The 25,418-nt window shown below is 38.4% G+C and overlaps 2 protein-coding genes across 2 annotated transcripts in view; both read right to left on the bottom strand.

Annotated features, from left to right (window-relative positions):
• LOC114647247 (cytosolic purine 5'-nucleotidase) overlaps positions 1-25,418 on the bottom strand; it is a 1,192,165-nt gene that overhangs the window by 293,996 nt on the left and 872,751 nt on the right. The gene's annotated exons all lie outside the window — the stretch shown is intronic.
• On the bottom strand, positions 659-25,363 carry dpcd (deleted in primary ciliary dyskinesia homolog (mouse)). The gene is made up of 6 exons (XM_028795905.2): positions 25,224-25,363; positions 23,807-23,887; positions 22,904-23,028; positions 15,004-15,137; positions 1,066-1,168; positions 659-916 (listed from the first exon to the last, which is right to left on the bottom strand). The coding sequence occupies exons 1-6, from the start codon at positions 25,330-25,332 to the stop codon at positions 812-814; spliced, it is 657 nt and encodes a 218-aa protein (XP_028651738.1). The 5' UTR covers positions 25,333-25,363; the 3' UTR covers positions 659-811.

Raw genomic sequence — 25,418 nt, 5'->3', positions numbered from 1 at the left:
GTGTCATGTTAACAGTGGCCCAGTGCATGACTGTGTCCAAAAGCAGACCTGCACTTCTTCCAGAGTTTTCTCCTGCCTTGCACCCCACTCATGCATATTTGCTCAGCCAGCTGAATATTTTCAAATAACAGTTAGATGGCCAGTTCAGCTATTAAGCATAGCCCATAAATGGCCCAAACTGGGCCTTAAACCAACTGTTTAGACTGTAGGATGTCCAAGCTACAGAAAAGACAGACCTTGAAGCCCCAAATGTTTGAAGTTTCTACACATTTGAATTATTTGCACCGCTTACAGTATTAATGCCATAAATAAGCATTTATTAGTCCGGTACAGCAGGTGGCACAGTGGTAGTGCTGATGTCTCACAGTAAGGAGACCTGGGTTCGCTTCCCAGGTCCTCCCTGCTTGGAGTTTGTATGTTCTCCCCAAATCTGCGTGAGGTTCCTCCCAAAGTCCAAAGACATGCAGGTTAGGTGCATTGGTGATCCTAAATTGTCCCAAGTGTGTGCTTGGTGTGTGTGAGTGCCCTGCGATGGGCTGGCACCCTGCCCGGGGTTTGTTTCCTGCCTTGCGTTGGCTGGGATTGGCTCCAGCAGACCCCCGTGACCCTGTTGTTAGGTTATTGCGGGTTGGTTAATGGATGGATGGATGGATGGATAGTCCAATACAACTATATATTTATATATAAAAAACAGCTGCAATGACTCAATACACAAAATCACTACTCTATTTTCAAGACAACGAAAACAATATGAGGACCTCAGCCGAGGCTATTTCAAAGGAGTCTCTTGCTCATGCGGACTGGCATTGGCTCACTGTGTTTTACAGTCGACATCCCCATCGCTGGAGCCTTTCATCTTCTTCAGCTCTTTCTGTAGTTCATGTTCCAAATTTAAAATCTCTCTGGGTTTCTGGTACTGCAGAAAAAAAAAAGTTGTAATTTTTATTAAAATATTTTATGTTACTGTATATTTGGGGAATGTCAAAGCAAAAATGGGCTATTTTGAGAATGTAATTTGTGAGCAGTCTCCCAGTATTTGTAACGAAGTGTGAACAAATGACTTACACTGACAATTAGCGTATTATTGGCGTGTGCAAAGCTGAGGGCTGATGGATCCAGAGGCAGCTGACATCTGTCCAAATCTGGAATATGGAGCTTCTTGTAGTACCTGCATATTAGAGCAGAAAAAGGCTGACAATGAATCATTAGTTTCTGCAGAGCATCACTATTACTTCCTTAAAAATCCCATCAAAATACAATCCAGAAACACAAGACACATGAAATCCCAGAGTCACAAGGAAATGCCAGCATCCGTTATAAAAATGTTAGATCTTAATAAAACACGACATTAAACAGGCAGGGCAGCCAGTCACTGGCCTGGCAAACCGAGTTTCATAGAGTGGATACAACACCAGCGAGTGAGCATTCACTGAGAGCAGGGCTGCCATCACAAGTTCAGTTGTCTTGCAGGTTTATATCAATCATGACATTCAGGATACTGGGGGTCTGGACATTAGGAGAGTTCTGAAGATCATCCGACATCCTGTGAGGTGGAAGATGTGCTTATGGTGTTTGTCTTTTCAGTGGTCGCAGAGTCCCAATCTGAATAATCAAGTCAAGGTGTTATGGAGCCTAAGGAGCATAACAGGTAGCAGCATCACTCTCAGCGAGGTAAGATTTGCTGCTTTATGGAATTGTGTCTCCTTCTGTTTCATTACTTTGCAAAATGAAATTGAAAATGTTGATTCTGTCATGTATTTATACACGATTCTTTATGGTGGAATGAAGACACAAACGTCTTAAATTCCTCCAATTATTTATGTACCATATATACTCGTGTATTAGTCGGGTCTTGAAATTAACTGAGGATAGATGTATAAAGAGAACAACCATGTGAATTACAGTATGATTTTTATTATGGGCAAATGAGTGTTATATTTTGCATAAATAATATTGTTATTACAATGACTCATAAATCTTCTTGCCTCCTCCCATCTCGCATCAGTCTCTCAGACACATCGAATTTTGTTGCAGCAGCGCAGTGACCAACTTCTTTGGCTACTTCAATGACATTTAATTTAAAACCAGCTTCATATTTTCTTCTGATCGAACACACCATTGTAGATAAGGGATGCTCTTACGATAAAGGTGTATGAGGGTGTGAGATACAAAAAACACAAAACAGTGCAAACATCGCCTCAGAATAGTTTGGGTATTACCGTGTGGTCATGTAGGCACAATACATAGAAATAAAAAAGGCAGTGTGCTCCGTGGTTACTCTCTCAGGTGGGTGTTAGCATTTCATAATCTCTTGGACCAATAGCGTGAGTTTTCCATATTCGTCTTATACGACCAACATTATAAAGTACCAGAAATTACACAGTAAAATCAAGCCCTGACTTATCTGCGGGAGAACTTAAACGCGAGTATATACCGTATTTCACTCCTTTTCAATTACGTATGAAAATTTGACTGGTGCTGCCATTTTGAATTTTAATTCCTGAATATGGATGAATCTGTGTTTTTAAAATGTGTTGTTTTAACAGTACCAGGCATTTAGCATCTTTTGAAATGTGTACTTGCTACTCACGCTGCTTCGTCGGGGTCAGATTTATAAAACCTGCATACCCACAAACACAGGCTCAAAATGTGTGAGTTATAAAAGTTATAAAAGAAAGCTTTGACTGGATAACTTGTGTATATTTACAGCAGCTCCAACATTTCAGAGACCTTTGGAAATGACGACACCACTGATCAAGTTGGGAAATACAGCCAAACAAGCTAAATGATGACTCGCACGTACAACAATTTGGATCAGCAAGTACTTGTTTGAATGGTCGTTGACCTGATAAAACTTATTATACCTCAAAAGTGATGAATATGAAGCACAGACTCAATTTTAGGTCCCTTTTCAGCCAGCCAATCCTACTTATTTGCACTGAAGAACTTGTTTTGTTTTTCTATCAGTTTATATTCGGCTGTTCTCATGGAAGTAGCCGACAGGTCAGGAATATCTCATCCAAGCTTCAGCTCCACCATGTCCATTAAACCAACTGATGAGGTGCTAAATTCAGTTTCTGTATGGTGTGGGTGCACGTACATAAAACACATGTTTTTTCCAACATAAAAAGGAAATTTGCAACAGCGAATGGTTGTTTGCCTAGCATAATCGAGCAATTGACTGCACTCATATTACAATAAGGGCAAGCATCTAGCACAAATGAAGCTGCCTTTGTTAACTGTAAGCAGTGACATTCCATTAACACACCAGTCCTCTGTGATGCCAAGATGAGACTGACAAGCGTCAAAGCTTAGTGGCCTGGGTCAACCCCTGATTCACTTATTTTGAGGTGAAGTTGCATTGCAAGATGACTTTGCTGATGGTGCTACTATAAGGTAATTGGCTGAACCCTCAGTGTTTCATATGGCTAATACTATTCATCGCTAAGACGCTGGTGCTGTACATCTTTCCCTGACCCCCAAGAACACAGAGGAGTGGTGCTGTGATGCTCTTCTATGCTCGGTTGTGACTCAATGCATCAGGTGGGATGCTGCTATACCAGCCAGTGAAGGTCTGCAGCATTGAGACTGCACATATGCGAGGTTCATTAGCATAGTCTACAGGTGGTTGTTTCATGGTGGCTACAAGCAGGTTTTGAGGCACATTCACGTATGCACATTTACAAGATTATTGTAATTTATAAGGAGTAAACTGCATAGAAATCAGAGTACACTAGGTTTTATAAATCTGATTTTTTTTTGCTACACGCATATTTTCACACTCGAATCCATACAAAGTTTTTAAAATGATTGTACACAAAATATACTAACATTCAACGTACTGATTTACTGCTTGTGGACAGCATTAGCAACATTTTGTCATTCTCTGATTACTTCAGTCCAAGTAAAACTTGAACACGCAGATCACAAGAGGATCTCGACCAACTCGTTTCTCAGAGAAAATAGTTAACCTCAATCATTAAGGGCTGGGTTCGCTGGAGTCTATCCCAGCAGTCTCAGAGTCAGAGCTGGGTCGAACAGGTTTGCTGATGCTGAGGTTAATTCAAGGCGTCAATCAGCCTAACCTGTACTTTACATGTGGGGTGAGCAAAGAGAAGAATACTGGAGAGGAGAATAAAAAGCAATTCTGACTGTTTGTTTGTTTGGTTGGTTGGTTGGTTGGTAGGTAGGTATGTACATACGTAGGTACATACGTACTTGGGTACTTTATTAATCCCAAGGGGAAATTCATATACTCCAGCAGCAGCATACTGATAAAAACAATATTAATTAAAGAGTGAAAAAATGCAGTGCAAGTTAAAAAATGCAAGGTGGAGAGTGCAAGGCAGGTATAGCAGTCAATAACATTGTATAATGTTAATGTTATCCGTTGTCAGGGTGGTCCACAAGAAAATGATCAAACAAGTTTGATGGATTGTTGTATCAAACATCTTGGGTAAGGCAGCAAAATCCCATCACTCACCCCTACTGAGGATGTCACTTATACTTGCCGAAGAACTGGCAATGGAATAAGGCCCAAGGCAGTCAGTTTTCTAGTTTTCTGCTCCATGGGGACAGAAAGATCAGAATTCAAATCTTTGGTTAGGGTGCAATTGTATGAAACAAGCACAAGTGAAAACCAACAGCTAGACTTGAGTAGTTTAGGTCAGGATTAGACCTTGGGTGCAGTTTACACCTTTTGACTCGATAATAATAATCTATAGGCCTAGCGTACATGTGAAGCCTACTCAGGGCGGCTCAAGATCAGGTTACATGCTGAACAGTAGCTGTGTCGCTCATCTGATCCTGGAGCCAGTCCTAGTGTAAACACGACTACCAGGACAACCTGGGCCAGTAGACTGACCAGGCCTCATCTCCCATGAAAATAGCCTTAGGTTTTATAACTGTAACAACAGTGAGGCCACCAAGGTTTATATAAAGAAGGCTAAAGAGCAAGTAAGAGTTTGGTGTTTGGAGGTACGGCCTACAATGTATTTGTAATTTAACTCTCAATTAGCTGGGAAGAAGCAGAGCAACTTTACTAAAGGGTGAGTTTACATGGGGCCCTGTGGTGTAGCCAAGAGGATTTAAAGGAATTAACTAAAAAGACATATGTGTAGTTGTGTATCCTTACGGATAATCCATTGTCAGTTCCCTCCTCCTTCTCCTCTCTATAGTAGATTCTATGGATATACCACAACCAAGCTGATGCTTTTTCAATATGCTTGGCTGAAATTCCTCATAAATTCCAGACCCAACAAGACTTGAAAGCCTCCACTTTTTAAGCCCCATGTCATTAGCCTGCCTAAATGCTAATGGATTTTTTTTCTTCCACTTTCCCCCAAAATGAATCACTATGATGACTTTTTATGTCATTGAGAAACAGAGGAGTAGCAGTTTCTTTCTAGAAAAAATAAACCTGTAAATATATATATATTATATATACACATATATACAGTACCTCACAATGAAAAAGCAATGATAGTGCTTAAAAATATTAAGGCACTATATAAAAGATATATACTGTTATACTGCTATGGTTATAACATGAACAGCGCTATATCAACAGTAATAAATTACATGCCACATCAAATCTGAATACGCTTGAATGGGAAGAAAAATACGGTTCTTACACAAAATTAGAATTTAAAATTGGCAGATAAGGAGTGACTAATGACAGATTTGTTGACAGAAGTGGAAGGCACTATACAAAAGACATGCTAATGTCTTGTGAATTTCCCCTTGGGATTAATAAAGTATCTATCTATCTATCTAATGATAGAAAAATATGAAAAGCACCAGATAAAAACACGAAAAGCGCCAGATAAAAATGGTATACCAAACTAACTTGTGAAATGGATATTCGTAAAAGGTGCTAAATGACCTAAAGATATGAAGAATACAACATGAAAAGACAAGTGGAGGTGCTGTACAAAATCTGAATGGATGACGCCCGGACGAGAGAAAGCATTTTTAAAAATGGATGGATGGATATTTTCTTTAAAATGTTTGCTTTTTTTACAAATTTAAAAGTTGGAATGTATAATAGTTATAAGTTACTGTACCTGCCCAGAACAAAAAAAATATGGTTTTCAATACTAGAATGAGTCCCTGGGTCTGCATTGTTTTCATGGTTTTTCTTATAGAGAGAGAGTTTAGGAACGGCCGCTGTTCGCGCATTCCCACAATCACCACATGACAAATCAACTCAGGATCCCAGATTAAGAACCGAGAGCAGCCATGCAATGGGTGACACCTCAGCACCACACTAGTAGATAGAATGGAACCAGTGTGAGGTTTTTTTATGGTGGCTGGAGTGCCAATTCTGCAACCATCCCCCAGTTTTTCCCTGCAGGTTGGAGGGCCTACTTCCAGGGCTGGAGGTAGATTAACGGCATACCCAGGACGGAGCAATTGCAGGTTAAGGGCCTTACTCAAGGGCCCAATGAAGTACAGTCACTTTTGGTGTTTTACGGGATTCGAACTGGCAACTTTCCGATTGCCAGTGCAGATCCCTAGCCTCAGAACCACCACCACCTGTTTTTCTAACAGTCAATGAACAGTAGTATCAGGGTGGGAAAATGATGGGGTTACTAAACTCAAAAAATACACTCATTTTGCTGAACTAAAAATAAAAATGAATCTAAAGGTTTGAGCACCAAAGCACCAGCAGTGAAATTATACCACAACTATTCTACAAACCACGCCAGACGTTCACTTTTATTACAGATGTACCCTTTTGTGTAATAGTGCTGAATATTCACTAGACATGAATGGTGCTGTATGACAGATACACATTAAAAGCATTACATAAAAAATTAACAGACAGAGAAGCAGGGCGCTATATTAAAGAAGAATTGACAGAGAGGAGGAGTGATTAATTATTGGTACATTGACTGATACATGTGAAAGGCATTATATAAAAGGCACTGCATACAAAGATCTGGCTAGAGAAGGATACAAGGGGAACCATATAAGAACAGAGAAGTTAAGATGATACGTTCAATTTAAATTTCAGCTTGATATGTGAAAATAGACAGGTGTAAGTGACTTGGGCACCCACCACACACAGTCACTGGCTTGCTACTCATGGGTCACATCTGACCATACTAAATTGCAAGTTTATACAGTGTACCTTTAATTTTATTTTATCAAATGTATACTTGCCTGGATAAAATGGCACACTGGACTGTTACAGCAAGTAAATCCTGCATTTTAAACTTTGGCCATTGTGCAAGGACTCTTTCCAATTTTATTCCAGGATATTCTTGTGTTCTCAGACCCGTTCATGGCCATGAGATAAGGGCATAAGAGGAGACCATTCAGTCCATCGAGCTCTTTCGATTAGCTAATAGCTAAGCTGTCCCAAAATCTCAGCCACATCCTTCATTAAAGCTTTTCAAGGTTTCTAATTCAACTCCTGTTCTCAGTAGTTTGTTCCAGACTCCTACAACTGTTTGAGTAAAGAAGTACTTCCTGCCTTAATATCCACTGGTGTCCTTTGCACATGTGACTCACCATTTAGTCAAATACATTTGGCTGGATTTACTTTGCTGATGCCTTTGGAATTTTAAAGACCTGGATTAGGTCCCCACATGGTCTCCTCTTCCAGAGGCTAATCAGGTTTAACAGTCTGAGCCCACCACAGTTGATCGTGCCCTTTAGTCCTTCCCAGGTTGCTCTCCAGATGTGATCTCACTAGAGTATTGTAAAGCCCAAGCACAGCATCCCTCGGTATATTCCACAGTTTCTATGATATAACCTAACATTTTATTTGCCTTTTTAATTGCTTCTGTGCAGTGCTTAGACAATGAGAACGCTGTGGCAATATAAACCCCTTTGTTCTAGAGTGTCTTCTTGTTGAGATTATTGTAGCTTTCAGTCTGTTCCATCTGGGTCAGACCATTCTTTCCACAAGATTCCCTTCTGATGAACTGACTGGTAGAATACACGTTTATCATTCAGAAAAAGCACATTAAGAAACTGTTCTGAAACCTTAGAGAGATGGATCTAGTAGAGCAGGCGTGGGTGAGAAGGCTGAAAGTGGCTCACAAGTCCGCCATTAAACACAGACAATGTGGCCGTCTGGAACTGAGTCAGTTCATTGTCTGCTGAATCTGCATGTCAGAAGCTGTCAGCTTACATCCCAGAAGATACCGTATATACTCGGGGATAAGTTCTCCCGCGGAGAAGTCGGGACTTGATTTTACCGTATAATTTCTGGTATTTTATAATGTGGGTCGTATAAGTCGAATGCGGAAAAACTCACGCTATTGATCCAAGAGATTATGATATGCTAACGCCCATCTGAGAGAGTAACCACGGAGCACACAGCCTTTTTTTTCCTATGTATTGTGCCTACGTGACCACACGGTAATAACCGAATTATTCCAAAGAGACGTGTGCACAGGTTTGTGTTTTTTGTATCTAACACCCTCATACACCTTTATCGTAAGAGCATCCCTTATCTACGATGGAGCGTTCGATCAGAAGAAAATATGAAGCTGGTTTTAAATTAAATGTCGTTGAAGTACCAAAAGAAATTGGTACCTGAGCTGCTGCAACAAAATTCAGAATTCGTCTGAAAAAATTAAGTGACACATTTTTGAATGGACGTATAAGTCAGGGTCTGATTTTATGATCGATTTTTCAGGTTTCAAGACCCAACTTATACGTGAGCATATACGGTAATTTTAAAAAATGGCATTTTGGACTAGAGTAGGAGAAGGAGAAATACACTTTACTATCCTGAAAAATACCAAACTTTAATTTGATAATGTGAAGCAAAACTACAACACTAACAGCGTAACTAGATGCAAGTTTTATATTGAGGCAGAGTAGCAATAATAATAAAACAAACAAAAAAAAAATCAAGGGTACACCAAAGCAGTAGATGCAAACTCAGTATGTGGGCTGCAAACAAGAAATACTACACTATTTTAAAAAAAAAAAGACTTCCCAAACATGTGAAAGAACTCAATAATAGCTTTACTGTACAATAAAACACAAAAGCACCTACACGACACTTTTTCTCACGCTCTTAAGAGCCCAGGTCCAACATGCATCAGGTACCTCAGATTAAAAATTTACTCTTAAGTACCTGTAAATTCTGAGAAGGATGTCAATTTCATCCTGTTTTTATGAATAAAAGCTACATCTTGAGAGTGGAGTCTGATATTTAGGCCATCTTACACGCTCTCCTGAATCGGGGAGCCCCCACCACTGCAGCCAGTCATCTATTCACCCATCCATGTTGTGCACCTGCTTTCTGCTGGCTGGGGTCACCTGGGAGGAGTGGCAGAGAGTGACGGGGCACAAATGTACTGGCACTTAGTCTGGCCGCTTGTTAGTGTTGAACTGGGAGAAAGCCAGGGATGAATTAAGCAGCTTACCAATGTATTTGGTGCCTGTCACAGTAAATTCCATTTAAAGGTGGCTTGTGGACAACAACAGTGTAACAGGAAATGTTTGAGCCACAGTGCTTGCCATGTGTTATTAATCTGTACATTATGTTTTCATTCCTGACAAACTAAAAATTTGAAATTTGTCACATTTAAAAAGAGACCACCAAAACCAGCAGAGAATTTCCCATAACTCTAATTTTGACACCCAAGAATTTTCAGTATTTGTCTGGCAGTAGATGATGTGTTGATGAAGCCTCACTTGAAATCATGAAAAAGGAGCATCAGAGGCTCTGCCTGCCCTCCAAGGCCCTATCAGTTTAGGAAAAATGGGCACCACTGGGTTATGTGCCCCACTTTATTTCCCCCAATTGATGACATTTTCCTACAACTCAAAATTCAAACAGACTGGGTCCAACATCCCAAAATACAACTTTATAAGAAAAGGAAAATATAACAAACACACACCCCCACATCTGGAACCTTCTAATACCATATTCTGCTGTGACTGACCATAAAAAAAGATGCAAGCAACTGAAGAATATTTGTATTTCGCAGTGGAGACTCTGCCAAGGGTATGCAATTTCACTGAAATTATGCCGCTTGTTGTTGATTATCTGTTTATCCATCCATGTCCTGAACCTGCTTAATCCTGCGCTAGCCTTGTATTAAATCCAGCAGTATCCCAGGCAGCATCTGACACATGGCACAAGGTGCCAGTCCATAGCAGGGCACATGCGAGTGTGTGCATGAGAGGGGCATGGGGATGGGCAGGATCCTGCCCTGTGCCCACTGCTACCAGGGTAGGCTCCAGTCCACGGCTCTGAACCAGATTAAACAGATTTCAGAATGTTATGTTATTCATTAAATATTAAGTTTAATGGCACCCCAACAAAGTCAATTGAGTTACAGCCTAGTCCATATTTTGGCAGATAGACTTGGGATAACTTGGAAAGCAGAGACTGTTCTTGCAACTGGCACAATTCCACAGTGCCAGTTCAGAATCCCCAGGTAACTTAACATGCATGTCTTTAGGTATACGTGGGAGAAAAGCCCAGGTAGACATGGGGATAACAAGCAAGCAAAAAAAAAAAAAATTCAGGGTGGCAGGTTGAAGCGTATTCTGGCAGCATTCTGCATAAGGAAGGAAACCCACCTTGTACAGATCACCAGTCCACCACAGGGCCCGTTCTTACACACACATAAATTGACTCTCACTGTTATTAGTAACTCCATTAAGGATGGCTGTAGGTACAAATTCAACCAACCAACACGATTTTCATATTGTTGTGGAGGGCAGTAATGGCTGACGGATTTAATTCTAAAAAATGTACTAATCCAAGAACAACTGGCCTAACTCTGCCATGGCCCAGTACTACCCAATCTTGTAAAATAACCCTGACTCTGTCCAGAGGTCTAAGAAATCAGCATCCAAAACAGAGGGACTAGACAAGCACCAAGTAATAAACAAAACAAAGTCAAAGCCAAAAGGTAACCTTGTCTTCTCATGCTAACAGTTAATCTAGCGTTTGAAACAGCAGTTGGAGAATGATGGATCATAAAGTATTAAGTTAAAAGACAGATACTGCAAAAATGACCAAGGACCAGATCTGGTTACTCCTGCTTTAAGTCTATTACAAATGTATTTTTTGGTAAAGATTTGATTGTGAAAATGTCAATAGAAAAATGAGTCATATACCAGTTAAATAATCATATGTTAGCAATTAATTATAAATATTTAATTTTACAATATTTTGGCAATATTCATATAAAATTCACAAACCCATTTAATACTGTAATTAATAGTGGACAAATAATCATTTACCCACACACAGACCCAAAGCTGTACTTGACTTTGCAAGCAGAGTGACATGAAGGAGGCACCACAAACAAGTACAACTGTGTAAAACTTACCATTAACATTTTCCAAAAGTGATCAATCTGTATTTTATACAGTGCCTTTGACATGGACCACCATCACAAAGCACAAAGGAGTACAATGTACAGTAAAAAAAGAACACTAGACAGTATTGTACAATATAGGAAGTCACAATGAAACAAATGACCCCTATTTTATTTGTATCTTTCCATAACAAACACCATTGTAAGGCTAGTTAGCACTATGGATCTGTACTTGTAGTATTCATGTACAGTGTAATTTTTAAAGTTGCCGCACCAGCAGATTAAGTCCCATCTTTAGCCACGACAGCATACTGTTGGCAAGGAGAAGAAGAAAAAAAAACTCCTGAAGCTAAAAAATGTCCTGGCATCAAATGAGAAGCCAAAGCAATGAATGTGCATAGGAGTCAATTTAATGAAAATCTTGATAGACAGCAACCATCAATACCACACTAACGAATCAGTGCATTATGAAAGAACTGAACACAAGGATATCCAATTATCCATTGTCAAAAATGCGTACCTAGTGCAATGTGGTGAAAGCCAGTGCGTATCCTGGCATCACAGATGCCTGACAGACCTGGACAGGTCGCCAGTCCACTGCAGGATATGCTTACATACACTCACCACCCAATCAAGTATCCTGGGTCAACTAACCTAACACAGATCTTTAGGAGGAGGAAGGAGAAAGTAGTACCTGGAGAAAAGCTAACGCAGATAGATAGATAGATAGATAGATAGATAGATAGATAGATAGATAGATAGATAGATAGATAGATAGATAGATAGATAGATAGATAGATAGATAGATACTTTATTAATCCCAAGGGAAAATTAGTCAATAATTAACAGTCAATCTACACACAAAAGAGTAACACAAATTTAAACCCAGGACTCTACATCTGTGAAACAGGAGTGCTAACCACTGTACCACCATGCTGGCCTGAATGCAAGGAAAACAAATGTAATCATTATTCCGGTGTCAATACAAGTCATAAACTAGAAAGAGAGAAAAGAGTTAACCAAAGATCAAGAAATATCAATAATAATGAATGACATCAAAATTAAACTGAATAGTGTACCTCATTATTTGAGTCCAAGCATACCGAGTATTTATGCATTTGTTTTTTTGTTTTTAATCCAAACCTGCTTATTCCAACACTGGGTATGTAAGAGCTAAAGTGAATACTGCCAGTACAATGCAGGGCATACTCACTCCCGTCAAGTCAATTTAAAGTCACCGATCAAATTAAGTTGTGGGAGCAAAACCAAGAATTCAAAGAAACCCAGAGAGAATGAGCACTGTGCATGAAGCAGGATTTAAACACAGGACCTGTAGCAGTAAGGCAGCAGCACCAACCACTGAGCCATCATACCGCTCTATACAGACATGAATCAACTGCAATGGTTAAACCGGAAAAGGTTATGTGTGAGAAATTAAACACGGCTAAATACATAGCTACTGTATGCTTCACTGTATCTGATAGTAATGTACTGAATTTAAGAATAAAATTATTAAACAGTTGTTTCAAAAGGTCAATACAAGCCTGCTAGTTTTCATTTTATTCTTAAAAATTTCTATGAGTAGGCAGCAAAACCTAGAGATAATGTCACATGCAAAAACAGTCAGCATGAAACTAAACTCCATTTCAAGGACATTCGTGAAATGCTGATGAGGCAGCTGGCTTAGCATCTTTGACACGCCAAGTTGCTAATGTATTCCCTAGTCAGGCACTACGGTATATATAAACCTGCAGAGGGGAAAAAAATCACTAGAAACAAATAATTTAACAGAAGGAAACAGTATCCATAGCGTTAACTGCCAAGATAATCTGATGAAATGGAAGAATACCTTTAAATGACCATGGCTGCTGCACACCGGCCTCTTCCCACACTGGCACAAGAAGCAGTTTTGCAGATGATCAACAGTTTTCCCAGACAATGCATACACATATGATAAGAAATACATTGCCATTATATTTTTTTATTTTTGAATTGTCTGTGCTCACCACTTTCAACTCATCTTTCCATTGCCTAGACGTCCCGTTTACCTTTGTTAATGCTGACACCTACAGGTTATGTTTCAAATCACAGCAACACATGTACAAGAAGCAGCATGAATGATTTATTTATCAAATAATTTCCTACAAAATAACTGTGTGGAGTAATAGTTTCTATATAGGTTGCTCTTTGGACATAGCAGTAAGCAAGAAGAGACCAAAGGGGGAAGACTTGGATATGCAATCTCTTGGTAGTCCTGGTAAGGTCAGATGTCTGAAGATTAGAGCTAAGCATAGAGTATCTTGGTCTGTGAGTAAAATGAACAGCTGTTCTTTTTCATTTAAGACACAGGTATATGTCTGTATTGGAGGACTAGATTTTACTGAATAAAATGTCTACTTCCTATAAACACACAATATTTAAATGAGAAGTCTGGTATTTTACAAGTCTAAGTTATTTCTTCACAAACATGGTTTATACAGTATGCATTTACCACGCAAAATTGTGTTCTAAAGTGCTTTGTATAAAGTTGAAAAAATATCTTACCTGCTCTGGCGCATTACAATGAAGGGTATGGAGGAAAAGCTTAAACTTACCAAATATGTCAGATTTTTAAGCCAAGACAGCTGTTGAGTATTGACCCACACCTTCTGTGTTTCTGATGCATGAGATAAAATGATACTCACTTGATTCGTATTCCTGGTACTATTTTTCTTATGGTAAGTTCTCATGTAAAAATTGGAAGTAAATCAAAACAAAACCAACCAAACGGCATGAAAAGATTACTGTAATTTGGTTTGGAGAAAACCACACCTGACGGTAAAATCGTAGAGAGAATAATTACTGAGATAATGCACACAGCTGGTCTTCTTTTAAAATGGCTGAATCTCATAATATTGGTGTTTTTTGTTTAAAAATGAGATATATAAACTATTTTACAATGTGTTTGTAATTGCAAGATACAGATCAATACTGGACAAGTCTCAGCCTGAAAAATTGATGTACTGTATTTGGTAAGTTTTAAAAGTTTTCCTCCAAGCCCCATCGACTGCGATGTAAAATGGCAGTGTGGGTAAGATTTTTTTTTTTTTTTTTTTATGAAGCAATTCATTTTTTAACACAATTTTAGGTGACATGCATATATAGAATGTTTGCGGAAAAAATACATTTTGACTTGAGAAATGCAGAACTTATCCTTTAACTCTATTTTACACAGGGTTTCAGTCATTGTTTGAATGTTCTCTGATTGTAATGGTTTGATTTTCTTCTTCAAAATTCTGACAACAATGTCTGCCACAACTGTAAACGCATAGCTTCCATTCCAAAAATTCTTATCCTTTACAATGTTTTTATAATCAATCATAGAAACACCAGATAAGAAAACAAGAGAGTGGCAAGGCAAACAACATTTCTGCTTCACGTGTTGCAGACAGGATCCAAGTTCAAGCCTAGTCTAGGCCATGTGTCACTTGCACAAATTTCTTCTTGGGAGCTCAGCTGGGTCCCACTATCCAGACATATGCTATAGTGATTAATGGCGATAGTATGAATGAATGGGAGGGAGTAAGCGTGTCCTGCAAAGATCAGCCATCCTGCTCAGAACTGGAGCTTTCGTTGTGCTCTGTGGTTTATCCTCACAGCTAACAAAGTAGGAACAGGAAATTAATATACTGATAATAAAATAGAATAAAAAATAAGTTACTTTTTATTGGAGGTGCGCACAATGCAGCAACGTTCTGTAGGCTCCACAGACAGGTTATAGACTTCTTTAGGGTAGGGCAGGTTACGAATTCTCCATTGGAAACAGGTCTTTGTGTCTTTCCTCATTACCACAGGCTATAAAAAGAACACAGCATTAATGTATAATTATTTTAAATATTAGCATGTTGTAAAATTAGCTCTTTTTAATGCTAAAATGTTTTCATTTACTTTCTTTCCACAGATGTTTTAATAACGTTAATATCCACATAATTTCTCAACTAAAAATTAACATTGGTGTTTTATGAAACAGAATTTACAAACCCTCTTATCCTATTGGCACACCCATCCAGCCTTAATTAAGCAGAATGACCATTTAATGTCACTTCTTGGCCACAATGTGCTCCATTAAATGTATGCAGAGTGGTCTCCTCATGAGTGTAGGAAAACAACAGGGTGCCTCAACTAATCACAATCACCTCAGCTTATGTCAGTTAAAGGCAAATTACATCTTACAGGATTTGGAACAGAGTTACAACTGCCTTTATAAATTGGATAAATGCTGGTTGCTGCACTAGAAAGAAAAAGGTCATATGAACACGAAGTGCTCTGGCACGTTATAAATTAGGGCCGTCTCTCCCTGTCAGGTCTCCTTCTTCCTAGAGCAGACGAGATTTTAAAAATTTTGCGTACAAGAAACTCATCTGAAATGGCTTATTCAGCTTCAGTATTCACATTTTGTGCCCTGAAAAAAAATGTATTGTGAAAATATCACGTAAATGATCTAGGGCTGAATGATTAATTGGTTTTAAATTGAAACCAATGCAAATCATCAAGTTTGCGATTTAGGATATATGTTCTTCAGAGTGTCTGAACAATAGAAAAAAACTGAACAATTTTCTTGTGAATTGTTACATATGCATTATTTTCACTTTTACTTTAAAACCTTTTGTAAAAACAATACTTGTTTCTTTATTTCCTGCCCCGCGCGTGCTTACATCTCTTTCTTCCCAGACGTATAATACTGCTCGTGTTGTGAAGGGTGTTGCGGCTGAACGTACGCTATGGATATGCCTTTGGATCATTTGCTGTCTTTTTGCTGCTTGCTAGCTGCCTCTTCTGCCTGTCGCATGTCGTTGTTTTAAGAGCTCGGAGCACATGATGCTTGCCTGCCAAAAGCAATCCAACAACTGCTAGCTTAGAGGTCTGTTGACTTGTTTTAAATGATGGCTCACTGCCTGGTCTCGCGTGACGTTGTAAAAGCAATACCTGTCTTTTATTTCTGGCCCCAGCCGTGGCTGAATTCTTTCTTGCAGGATGTATAACACTGCTCGCGTTCGGTTGGGGTAGCTGCTGTCGCACTGCCCTTAGATCTTTTTAAAGCCTGTACAGCCGCTGTCCTTTTTGCTACAGTCCTGGCACAATCTCTTGGCACCGAGTCTCATGTTTACAGTCCCTGCGAGACGCACCATGGCAAGTCTCCTTGGTCTCGCGGGTCTTTAAAATATCTTTCGAGATTATCACGTATCGTAGCCTTGCATTTGCTTTCCATTCCAGGATTTTCTTTTATATATATAGTGAGATAGTCTTAATTGAAGACAAAAGCTGACATTCAGATGTGAAAGAATGGTTGTTTAATGTTAAACGCACTCATTTTGGCATTGTGTTACTCCAGATGCGCTATGCAAAGCTGTAGCATTTTGCAGATCTGTTTTTGCACTTCACTACCAAGATCGGCCTTCTCGTAATTTTGAATGGTTAACTTGTTTTATTAATTAGTAAAACTTACAGCTAGACCCCTTCCAAACCTTTTTTTCCTCCCCCCTGCTCTGATCTTTGCTCCACATTTCAATCCTGTCACTGTGGGCAGACCTAAAGACACCATGCCTGTCCAAACAGACTGCCAGGGCTATTCATTAATAATTTCTTTTAATGAGGGAAAAAGTCAGATAAAATGTACATACTTGAACATCCACAAAGAACCAAACAGGCAATTTTTGATGGATATGTGCCCTACTAGTGAGTATGATCACATATTATACCTAAAATGGTTAACTGACACAGACAGTAACTCCGCATTACCTTCGGCAGGAGTTTGCGTGTACATCAAAAGTCACCAAAGTGAACTGTTAATAATTTCAAAGACAGAGCCGACTATACTTCCTTAGAAGGCTGGCGTCCTTCCACATCTGCAATAAGATGCTGCAGATGTTCTATCAGACAGTTGTGGCGAGCACCCTCTTCTATGCAGTGGTGTGCTGGGGAGGCAGCATAAAGAAGAGGGACGCCTCATGTCTGCACAAACTGGTGAGGAAGGCAGGCTCTATTGTAGGCACGGAGCTAGACAGTATGACATCTGTGGCAGAGCGACAGGCGCTGAGGAGGCTCCTGTCAATCATGGAGAATCCACTGCATCCACTGAACAGTATCATCTCCAGACAGAGAAGCAGCTTCAGCGATAGACTGCTATCACTGTCTTGCTCCACTGACAGACTGAGGAGATCGTTCCTCCCCCACACTATGTGACTCTTCAATTCCACCCGGTGGGGGTAAACGTTAACATTGTACAAAGTTACTGTCTGTTATACCTGCATTTTTATCACTCTTTAATTTAATATTGTTTTTATCAGTATGCTGCTGCTGGAGTATGTGAATTTCACCTTGGGATTAATAAAGTATCTATCTATCTATCATATTGGCAATAAAATTCAGCTATCAAACAATATGAGCAAAGGCACTGAACGGAGTACGACTGAATGACATGCCAAGTTCATAGATGATCTGGGCATGGACAATCTTAACCAGGTTGTCCAGAGGACGCTCCACATGGGGCATGTTTTTACTTTGATCTCTTTTTGTGTTTAGCTGCATGTGGGCGTGTGTTGCACGGCCTCCACTTTATCTTTTTTGCCTCGTACATATGTGCTGCCTGGCTTGGTAATGCACTATTCTGATGTCCAGTGTGTTAATAATATAGTCTGTATCATTTGATTAACATTCTAAATACTGCAATGCATTTCTTGGCTGGTTTTATTATTATTTTTTAGGCATCAGCTTAATGGTGTTCTTCCTCTGTTTTGTGGCGTCTGAGCAAGAGATCTGTTCAGGTGATGTGAGCTTGTCTGCTGCTCAAAGTGGCACCGACCTCTTGTTACAAATCATCTCTTTCAACTACAGCTTGATTGATTAGCGTGTCAGCATCTCTGCTGTTCATTTATTTTGAAATCAGTGCTTTGTCTCTCTATTATAAAAAAAAAATCTTGGGAGGGAGACGAGACGTGATCTTCTCGTGAAGACACTTTGACATCCCGCGAGACAAAAGAACGGCTGCTGTACAGGCTTTTAAATGATCGACACACAGCACGACAAGCAGAACACGCAGCTCGCCAGCAGCAGCAGCAAGCCAGCAGCTGATCCGACCGCCCCTTCACAACAAAAGCAGTGTTATACGTCCCGCAGGAAAGATTTAACCATGCCCGGGGCCAGAAATAAAGGACAAACAGTAGATGACAAAGTACAACATCGTAAAGATTTCAAAAATGTTGGTGCGGTACACATATACAGCAGGTTAGAGATAATGGAAGTACGAAAATTCCAAAGTCTCAAAAAAAGTATAGGAAAGATCGTATTAGCGCAAACAAACAGAAATTATTATTCGGTGAAATAACGGAACAGCAAAAAGAGATTGAATATATTGTTCAGATTTGAAGTTTAAGTTGCAGACTTGTAGATCGTCTAATTCGTGTTGCCAGTGAGAGTTAAAAGATTCCAAAAACGTTGTTGTGGTATGAAGTCCAGTGAGACGGAGATGTTTAACATGAGATTCTTTCAAGTCACACTCTACTTACAACTATTTTCAAACAAGACCACGGTCATCTAACCTCAGTCGTGTGAAAGCTTTTGTCAGACACACTTCCTGCGCTCTCAGTTCTTATAAATTTTATCAGGACAATAATTCTATAGGTTCTAGATGACACGTCAACGACAAAGCGATAAACAAAGAGCATGGACAAACATTTGAGAAAGTTGTTTTATTTATTAGAGATAAAGAAATGATGTTCACTCACAGGCAGTTATACATTGCATTGTCACGATGTAAGTCCAAACACAGAATCAAAATTCAATGCGTTCTTGAAGAAAAGTTAATTCCAAATATGGTTTTTACAAATGTTTTAAAGTAAAACTGAAAATAAAAGCATATGTTACAATTCACATGAAAATAACAATCTAATTAAATTGTATATCTGGTAAACCCGGGGGTGGGCGAGCGAAGCGAGCAGGTGGCAGAGCCCCCAGTTTAAAAAAAAAAAAAGTGCAAAAGAATTCACTATGTTTAAAATTAGAAATTCATATTGACTAGTGCCTGCCCAAAGTAAAACAAGGTCCACCTTAAGATTTAGTCTGGGTGACAGGTCTGCCACAAGTGTACTCAGGGCAGTTTATCTAAACGCTTTCCTGGAGATGTAAAAATATAATTTCGTATTTTGAATAGGCTGAAAGAGTAAAAGTATACACAATGTATGACCCTGACTTGATAATGTGACAATCACCCATTTCTGAGAGAGTGCAAAGGTGCCGACCGCCTTTTTTCCTGAATGCCGTGATATTAAATGAACCTGCCACTGCCCACTATGGACTCCTCCAAAATAATAAAATATGTCTGCCTTTGATCTGCGTGCTGTTTTACACCGTTCACTATTCTTACACTGCCGCAATCATACTAACTGACTGGCCATTATTTGTCTTGATCCTTGTCAGGACAGCAAGCCATAAAAGCAGCCTAAATCATTACAAGGCACACGCACTTTGGGTGAGGGATGAGACTGTGCTTTCACGCTCAACAGACTGTGCGGTTTAAACTTAAGCATCTCGCCTCAGTAGCAGACTGAAAGCAAGATAGCTGTGTTGATGCTTCCCCTTCATAGGATGGAGCTGCTTGGGTTTCAATTGATCTTACAGTTGTCCTACTACCTCTAGAATTTTTTTTAAGATGGTGTTTGTTCTTGTTCTGGCCATAACTGTATAGTAAATGTAAAAAAGTAAAAAGTAAAAAACGTACATGTTATGCCCAGCATCTCGGACCTAAGTTTAAATATTTACTTATTTTGAATTTGAATATTTGAACCTTATTCTTTGGCTAATTTGACAGTCGTAGTACAAAATGTTAAATTTCCAATGCTAAGCAACCTGGCTCACATATTACTATGCATACCAGCTACAAGTTTGCCATAGAAGAGACCGTTTAGTGCTGGGGGCACGATAGTTATGTGTCCGTGTCCATGTCTGAAACCACCTAAGGTCAATATGCTGGTGTTCTTAACAAAAATCTGTAGCGATCCCAATGAGTGTTGAGAACTAGTATATATGTCAGGAAAGCAAGTATTATGTAAGGCTTCTGTTGTTTGGTGTAGTTTTAATATTTTACCTGTTCTGCACTATATCCTATAGTGGCAGCCTTTGTAAAAAATGTTCAAAAGGTAAATGCTGGTTATCTACAATTAAATGTTTTATTTGAATGTGTAATATTTAGATACTTTGTGTAATATTTAGATTCTATTTATATTATTTTCAGTGATCACATTTTTGATAACTATTCTGTAGTTTGTCAATTTATAACCTAAATGCTAGATATCAGTAAATAATGTTCTATTGGTGGGCTGGCACCCTGCCCGGGGTTTGTTTCCTGGATGGATGGATGGATGGATGATTACAGATTGTGCAATATTTAGATGCTATTCCTGAGCCACAGCTTTGATGAGATTTGTTCTTTGATTGATTGTTCTATATTCTGTGCCAATTAAAAATGTAATAAACACATCATCCTTGTATTAGAATATAAAACAGTTCATATTTTGATGATATCTCATGTGGTAATGCTCCATGTTTTAAATGTATTACATAGTGAATATCTAACTGAAACTTGACTTTTAAATATTATATCGTAACTCAAATCGCAATATCTGTCAGAAAAATCATAATTAGATATTTTCCCCAAATTGTTTAGCACTAATATGTACCATACCATACATGGGACTAAGCAAATGAATTTTTATTCACATTTGTATGCGTAGAATTAATACACTTTAAATATTAAATATTCTCAATTACATGAGGACAGTCCTACTGCAAACAAAAGGACTCATCTCACAATGAATCACTCAGAGCTAAAGGTAAACAATGTACAAGAATGAGGTTTTGATTGTGTTACAGATTTGTGTGTTGTGTAACATAAGCAAATATTCCTATTCTTACTGTAGAGACTGCTGAGACAGTTGACATCCATTTCCACAATAAATATCAGATTATTTCAGTCAAGGGTTTGCTCTTCTTAGATATTGCAGAGATTTTAGTTATAGAGATATATTTGCAACTTTAACTCAATCAAACAAAAAGAATAATACATGTAACAAACTGCAGAACAGAATCAAAATACTTAATATACTGCATAATAATACTTTAAAGTAAGAAAAATATTGTGACAAAATCATATAGCAGTGTTTTAGTTCTAACACCCAGTGCTTAGTATGCATTTATACAACAATCATCAGAAAAGATTTTTTTACAATTATGCATTCAAATCAAATACAGGACAGTCAAAAAATTAACCATAATGAGAAGTCAGGTTAATCTTATATAGATTAATCAGGAAAAAAAAAACATGTAAATCAGCATTATTCTATATTTCATTATTCAGTGCTTACGGGCTTCCTAAACTACAGTGAACAGTCTCCTGTTCGCACACAATAAATTGTTTTTAATTTTTTTTAAAAATGTACATTTTAGGGATGTGTTCTTTTTTTGGGCATAAAATTCTGGTTAAGAGTTTTAATTTTGTTGAAAGATTATTTGACTTTACGTGCAACAGACCTGTCCATTTTACTGTTTCTTTACCTGTTCCTCTAAAAACTGGCATTAGGTCATCTCTGCCAACTCCAATAAAATTCTGTCCTCCAAGAAATGATTGGCTCCTATTGCCAGAACCCATGGGGTAGAGAACTCCATAATACATAGACTGTTTATGCCACCTTTTAAGATACCACACTCTTCATCTCCACCTCACGGATTAATTACTCGGTTACCTGTATTGACTGTCAAATGAGTGTGAAAACACTGAGTGGCCACATGGACACTACTTGAGGACAGCATATTAAATTTTTAATTTGTTTTCATTAAGTTAACACCCATGCTCTAGATATGAATAAATGAATCATATTTTGTAAACAAGTGGAAGCATCCCCCCACTTTTACCCATTATAAATTGAAGCATCAAGTATATCCAATATATATTTTTTGTGTTTATGTTAACATTTGGTATAGGCTATATAACCTTGCACATCATGATTTTGGAAGTTTGATAAACTGCTCAGTGCTCCGAGTTACACAACACTGTGAAGAGAGTTATTTATGCTTTTTGGTTACCAAGTGTTCTATAAATCACAGATAAACTAATACCATCCATCCATTATCCAACCTGCTATATCCTAACTACAGGGTCATGGGGGTCTGCTGGAGCCAATCCCAGCCAACACAGGGCACAAGGCAGGAACCAATCCTGGGCAGGGTGCCAACCCACCGCAGTAACTAATACCAGATAAGATAACACAGGAAACTAAGAGGAAACTAAGAGGCCTTTAGTGTTCACTTGAAATGACATTATGGCCATATCTAAAGAAAGATAAATAATTTATTTGAAATGGATAAAGATGACTTAATGCCTGCTTTCTTAACAGGGGGAAAATGTATCATACAACTTTGTTTCTAAACAGAAAATAGTTAAACCTCTAAAAATCTAAGAAGTTAATCTAGAACCTAAACTCACCGTGACTACCAATACACTGAGGAACAATCTAGAATTTATGAGTCGTTTACATTAAAGAGCACAAACATTAAAGTTTGTTACTTACGTTGCCACTGCTTTCTTTTATAAGTTGTGGCTCCAGGGCCCCCAGTGTAGGAGGGGAGGGTTCCCCAACCTCTATTTGCCATTGACCAACTGCACCAATGGAAGTCTTTAACCGCCATTTTCTTACTAGAGACAAAAATTAAGCAAAATGTAATCTAAAACATGAAACAAGAAGAAATCAAAGAAAAAAAATCCTACTGTAGTGTTTTCTTATTTTACTTGTGCCTTTGTGGGATTTATCTGAAATCTCAAAAGACATGCATGTTAGGGCAACTGGAAACTCTACACTGAGTTGGCATAAGTGAGTGTGGGAGTGTGCAAGCATGCCAAGTGATGGACTGGCATCCTGCCTAGGGTTTGTTCTTGCCGTGCAACTTATGATATGCAATTTTTCCACAGTCCCGGATTAAGTCAGCGATGGGTTGGTGGCAATTTATTGCATTATACCATGGGTGAAGTTTTGGGTCTCTACAATAACTTACAGAAACCTTAGTACTGTACATTTTTTAAATAAATATAACTGTAAGAATAACAAAATATCAAGAACAAATTCTCAATAAAATCTGCTACAGAGAGTAATCCCAGTTCATTAATGATTTGCAACACTCTGGACAATAGCACATATGAAAACAGCCTGAACAGGTGGTTAAAGAAATAAACTGGAAGCCACAAAATAACAAATTTAAGTTTCATATGACTTTGTGTGTACATCTGAGCAAGCAATTTAGTCAGTAGCCTCTCTGTGCATAACTATATGTGTATGTTTTTCACTTACTGTGTATTATTGTTTTGTATGGCACAAGTAAAGTATTCAGGGTTTGTTCATCATAAAAGGTACTATATGAAAGGGACACCATATGTCTGTAAGACAAGCAATCCATCTTGGACACATATTTTCACTTACCAATAAGTTCATCTGTTTTTATGTCATACTCTTCAGCCATTTCTTTTCCATCCAAAAATAAGTAATGTACTTTCCGTATACCTGAAAGAAGATATCCACGAGTGAACAAGCTATAATTCCCAAATTATTTTAAACATAAGTGGCATATCATGCAGTTTTAAAATTTTTACAATGTTTTGAGTCCACCACTGGGGCAACGTCCGTGTGAAGTTTTCAAGTTTGTCCTGTCTCTCCATGAGACTTCCTCTAACATTGTCAGACATATACACATATGGTAAACAGGCAATTAATAAATTGGCCCTGTGAGAGTGTAGGTGTGTACATAATGGGTTCCTGCAATGGACTGGCACCTTGTCCAGGGCTGCCAGGAAGATATCCGGCCCCTGGAAATCCTGAATTGGATTAAGTGGGTTTGGGAGTATGCATTCTGAGATACTGTGTGATGCTTATTTATACAGCTCACTGTCCTCACATATAAAATTTACCTTTGTTGTTCAGAATTTTGGAGCAAATGTGACAAGAAAAGAAGAAATAAACAGATAAGGAACTTTATTATGCTCATCACTTTGTACACTTTGCTATCTGATGTAACTGCATATCTTGCATGTTACTAATACACATTTAAGGCTACTGTATACCATTAAATAGAAAAAAAGTCTTAAAAGGACGTATAAGTTACTCCAGAGAAAGCTTGATGCGATTACTATGAAACCACTTCTTAAAAAATACGGGTGGAATGACAGATACAGCACCGTAAAATAAAACATGGGTACTATTTCAAGTCGTTTATTATCATGTGTACAGTAAACAGTACAATTTAATTTCCTGCTTGCATATCATCTTGGAAAATACAACAAAAAGACACAAAAAAGAATGCAAGACTGGCAAATAAATTCAAGAAGATGCAATTTATTTATTGCGAACTTTAAAAAGTATGAGGTAATTAAACGTTCGTACATAACTGACAGGTACAAAAACACTTCTTTTCGACACCATATGAATGCTCTCGACGTAAAATCAAATTCTTAAACCAAACTAATATATTGTGGAGTCGCGTTGGGAATCCAGAGCCTATCCATCTCCATAACATTATGACTTAAATTTGAAGTGGCATTCCAAATGCAAAATTTATTTTATGAGAAATATTTAACTGTTCAATCATTTGCCACTTTCTTTGAAGGGGAACATGCGGTTGTCCGGCTTGGAGTGAACAGTATAAATATCGATGAATGGCTAGCCATCTTAACGCATTTATTTCTTTAAGTACAGTATATATAAAGGCTTAATTTAATAAACCGTTAACAAGAAGCTCAACACATTGTCATGCGCGTTTGGCTGTGCTCAAATCGACTACCTAAGAAATTCGTATACTTATTGACTCAATGTATCGTGTTTTCTTTTGAGAGATAAAACTCACCATCCTGGATTAACGCTGTTTTTTTCGCCGCTTTCAGCGCTTCCAGCCAGTTCTGCACCGCCATGTTGGAAAAGCAGGGTTGCGACCTCGACGCCGGTATCGTCGTCATGGTAACCGTAAAACTGCATTAATATATATATTTTTTTAAATCCAATAATAAATAAGCATAGAAGCTACTGCTACAGCTGCATATTG

This window comes from Erpetoichthys calabaricus, chromosome 2 (assembly GCF_900747795.2).
Source record: "Erpetoichthys calabaricus chromosome 2, fErpCal1.3, whole genome shotgun sequence".
Taxonomy (NCBI): domain Eukaryota; kingdom Metazoa; phylum Chordata; class Cladistia; order Polypteriformes; family Polypteridae; genus Erpetoichthys; species Erpetoichthys calabaricus.
This window is presented reverse-complemented; position numbering and strand designations above follow the sequence as displayed.

What these genes read in the sequence shown, in the direction of transcription:
- dpcd (XM_028795905.2), bottom strand. Translation starts at nt 25,332, where the DNA reads ATGACGACGATACCGGCGTCGAGGTCGCAACCCTGCTTTTCCAACATG. An exon ending in AACAGCGTTAATCCAGGATG is followed by an intron (nt 23,888 to 25,223) that starts GTGAGTTTTATC and finishes ATCTTCTTTCAG; the next exon opens with GTATACGGAAAGTACATTAC. An exon ending in TAAAAGAAAGCAGTGGCAAC is followed by an intron (nt 15,138 to 22,903) that starts GTAAGTAACAAA and finishes TTCTTTTTATAG; the next exon opens with CCTGTGGTAATGAGGAAAGA.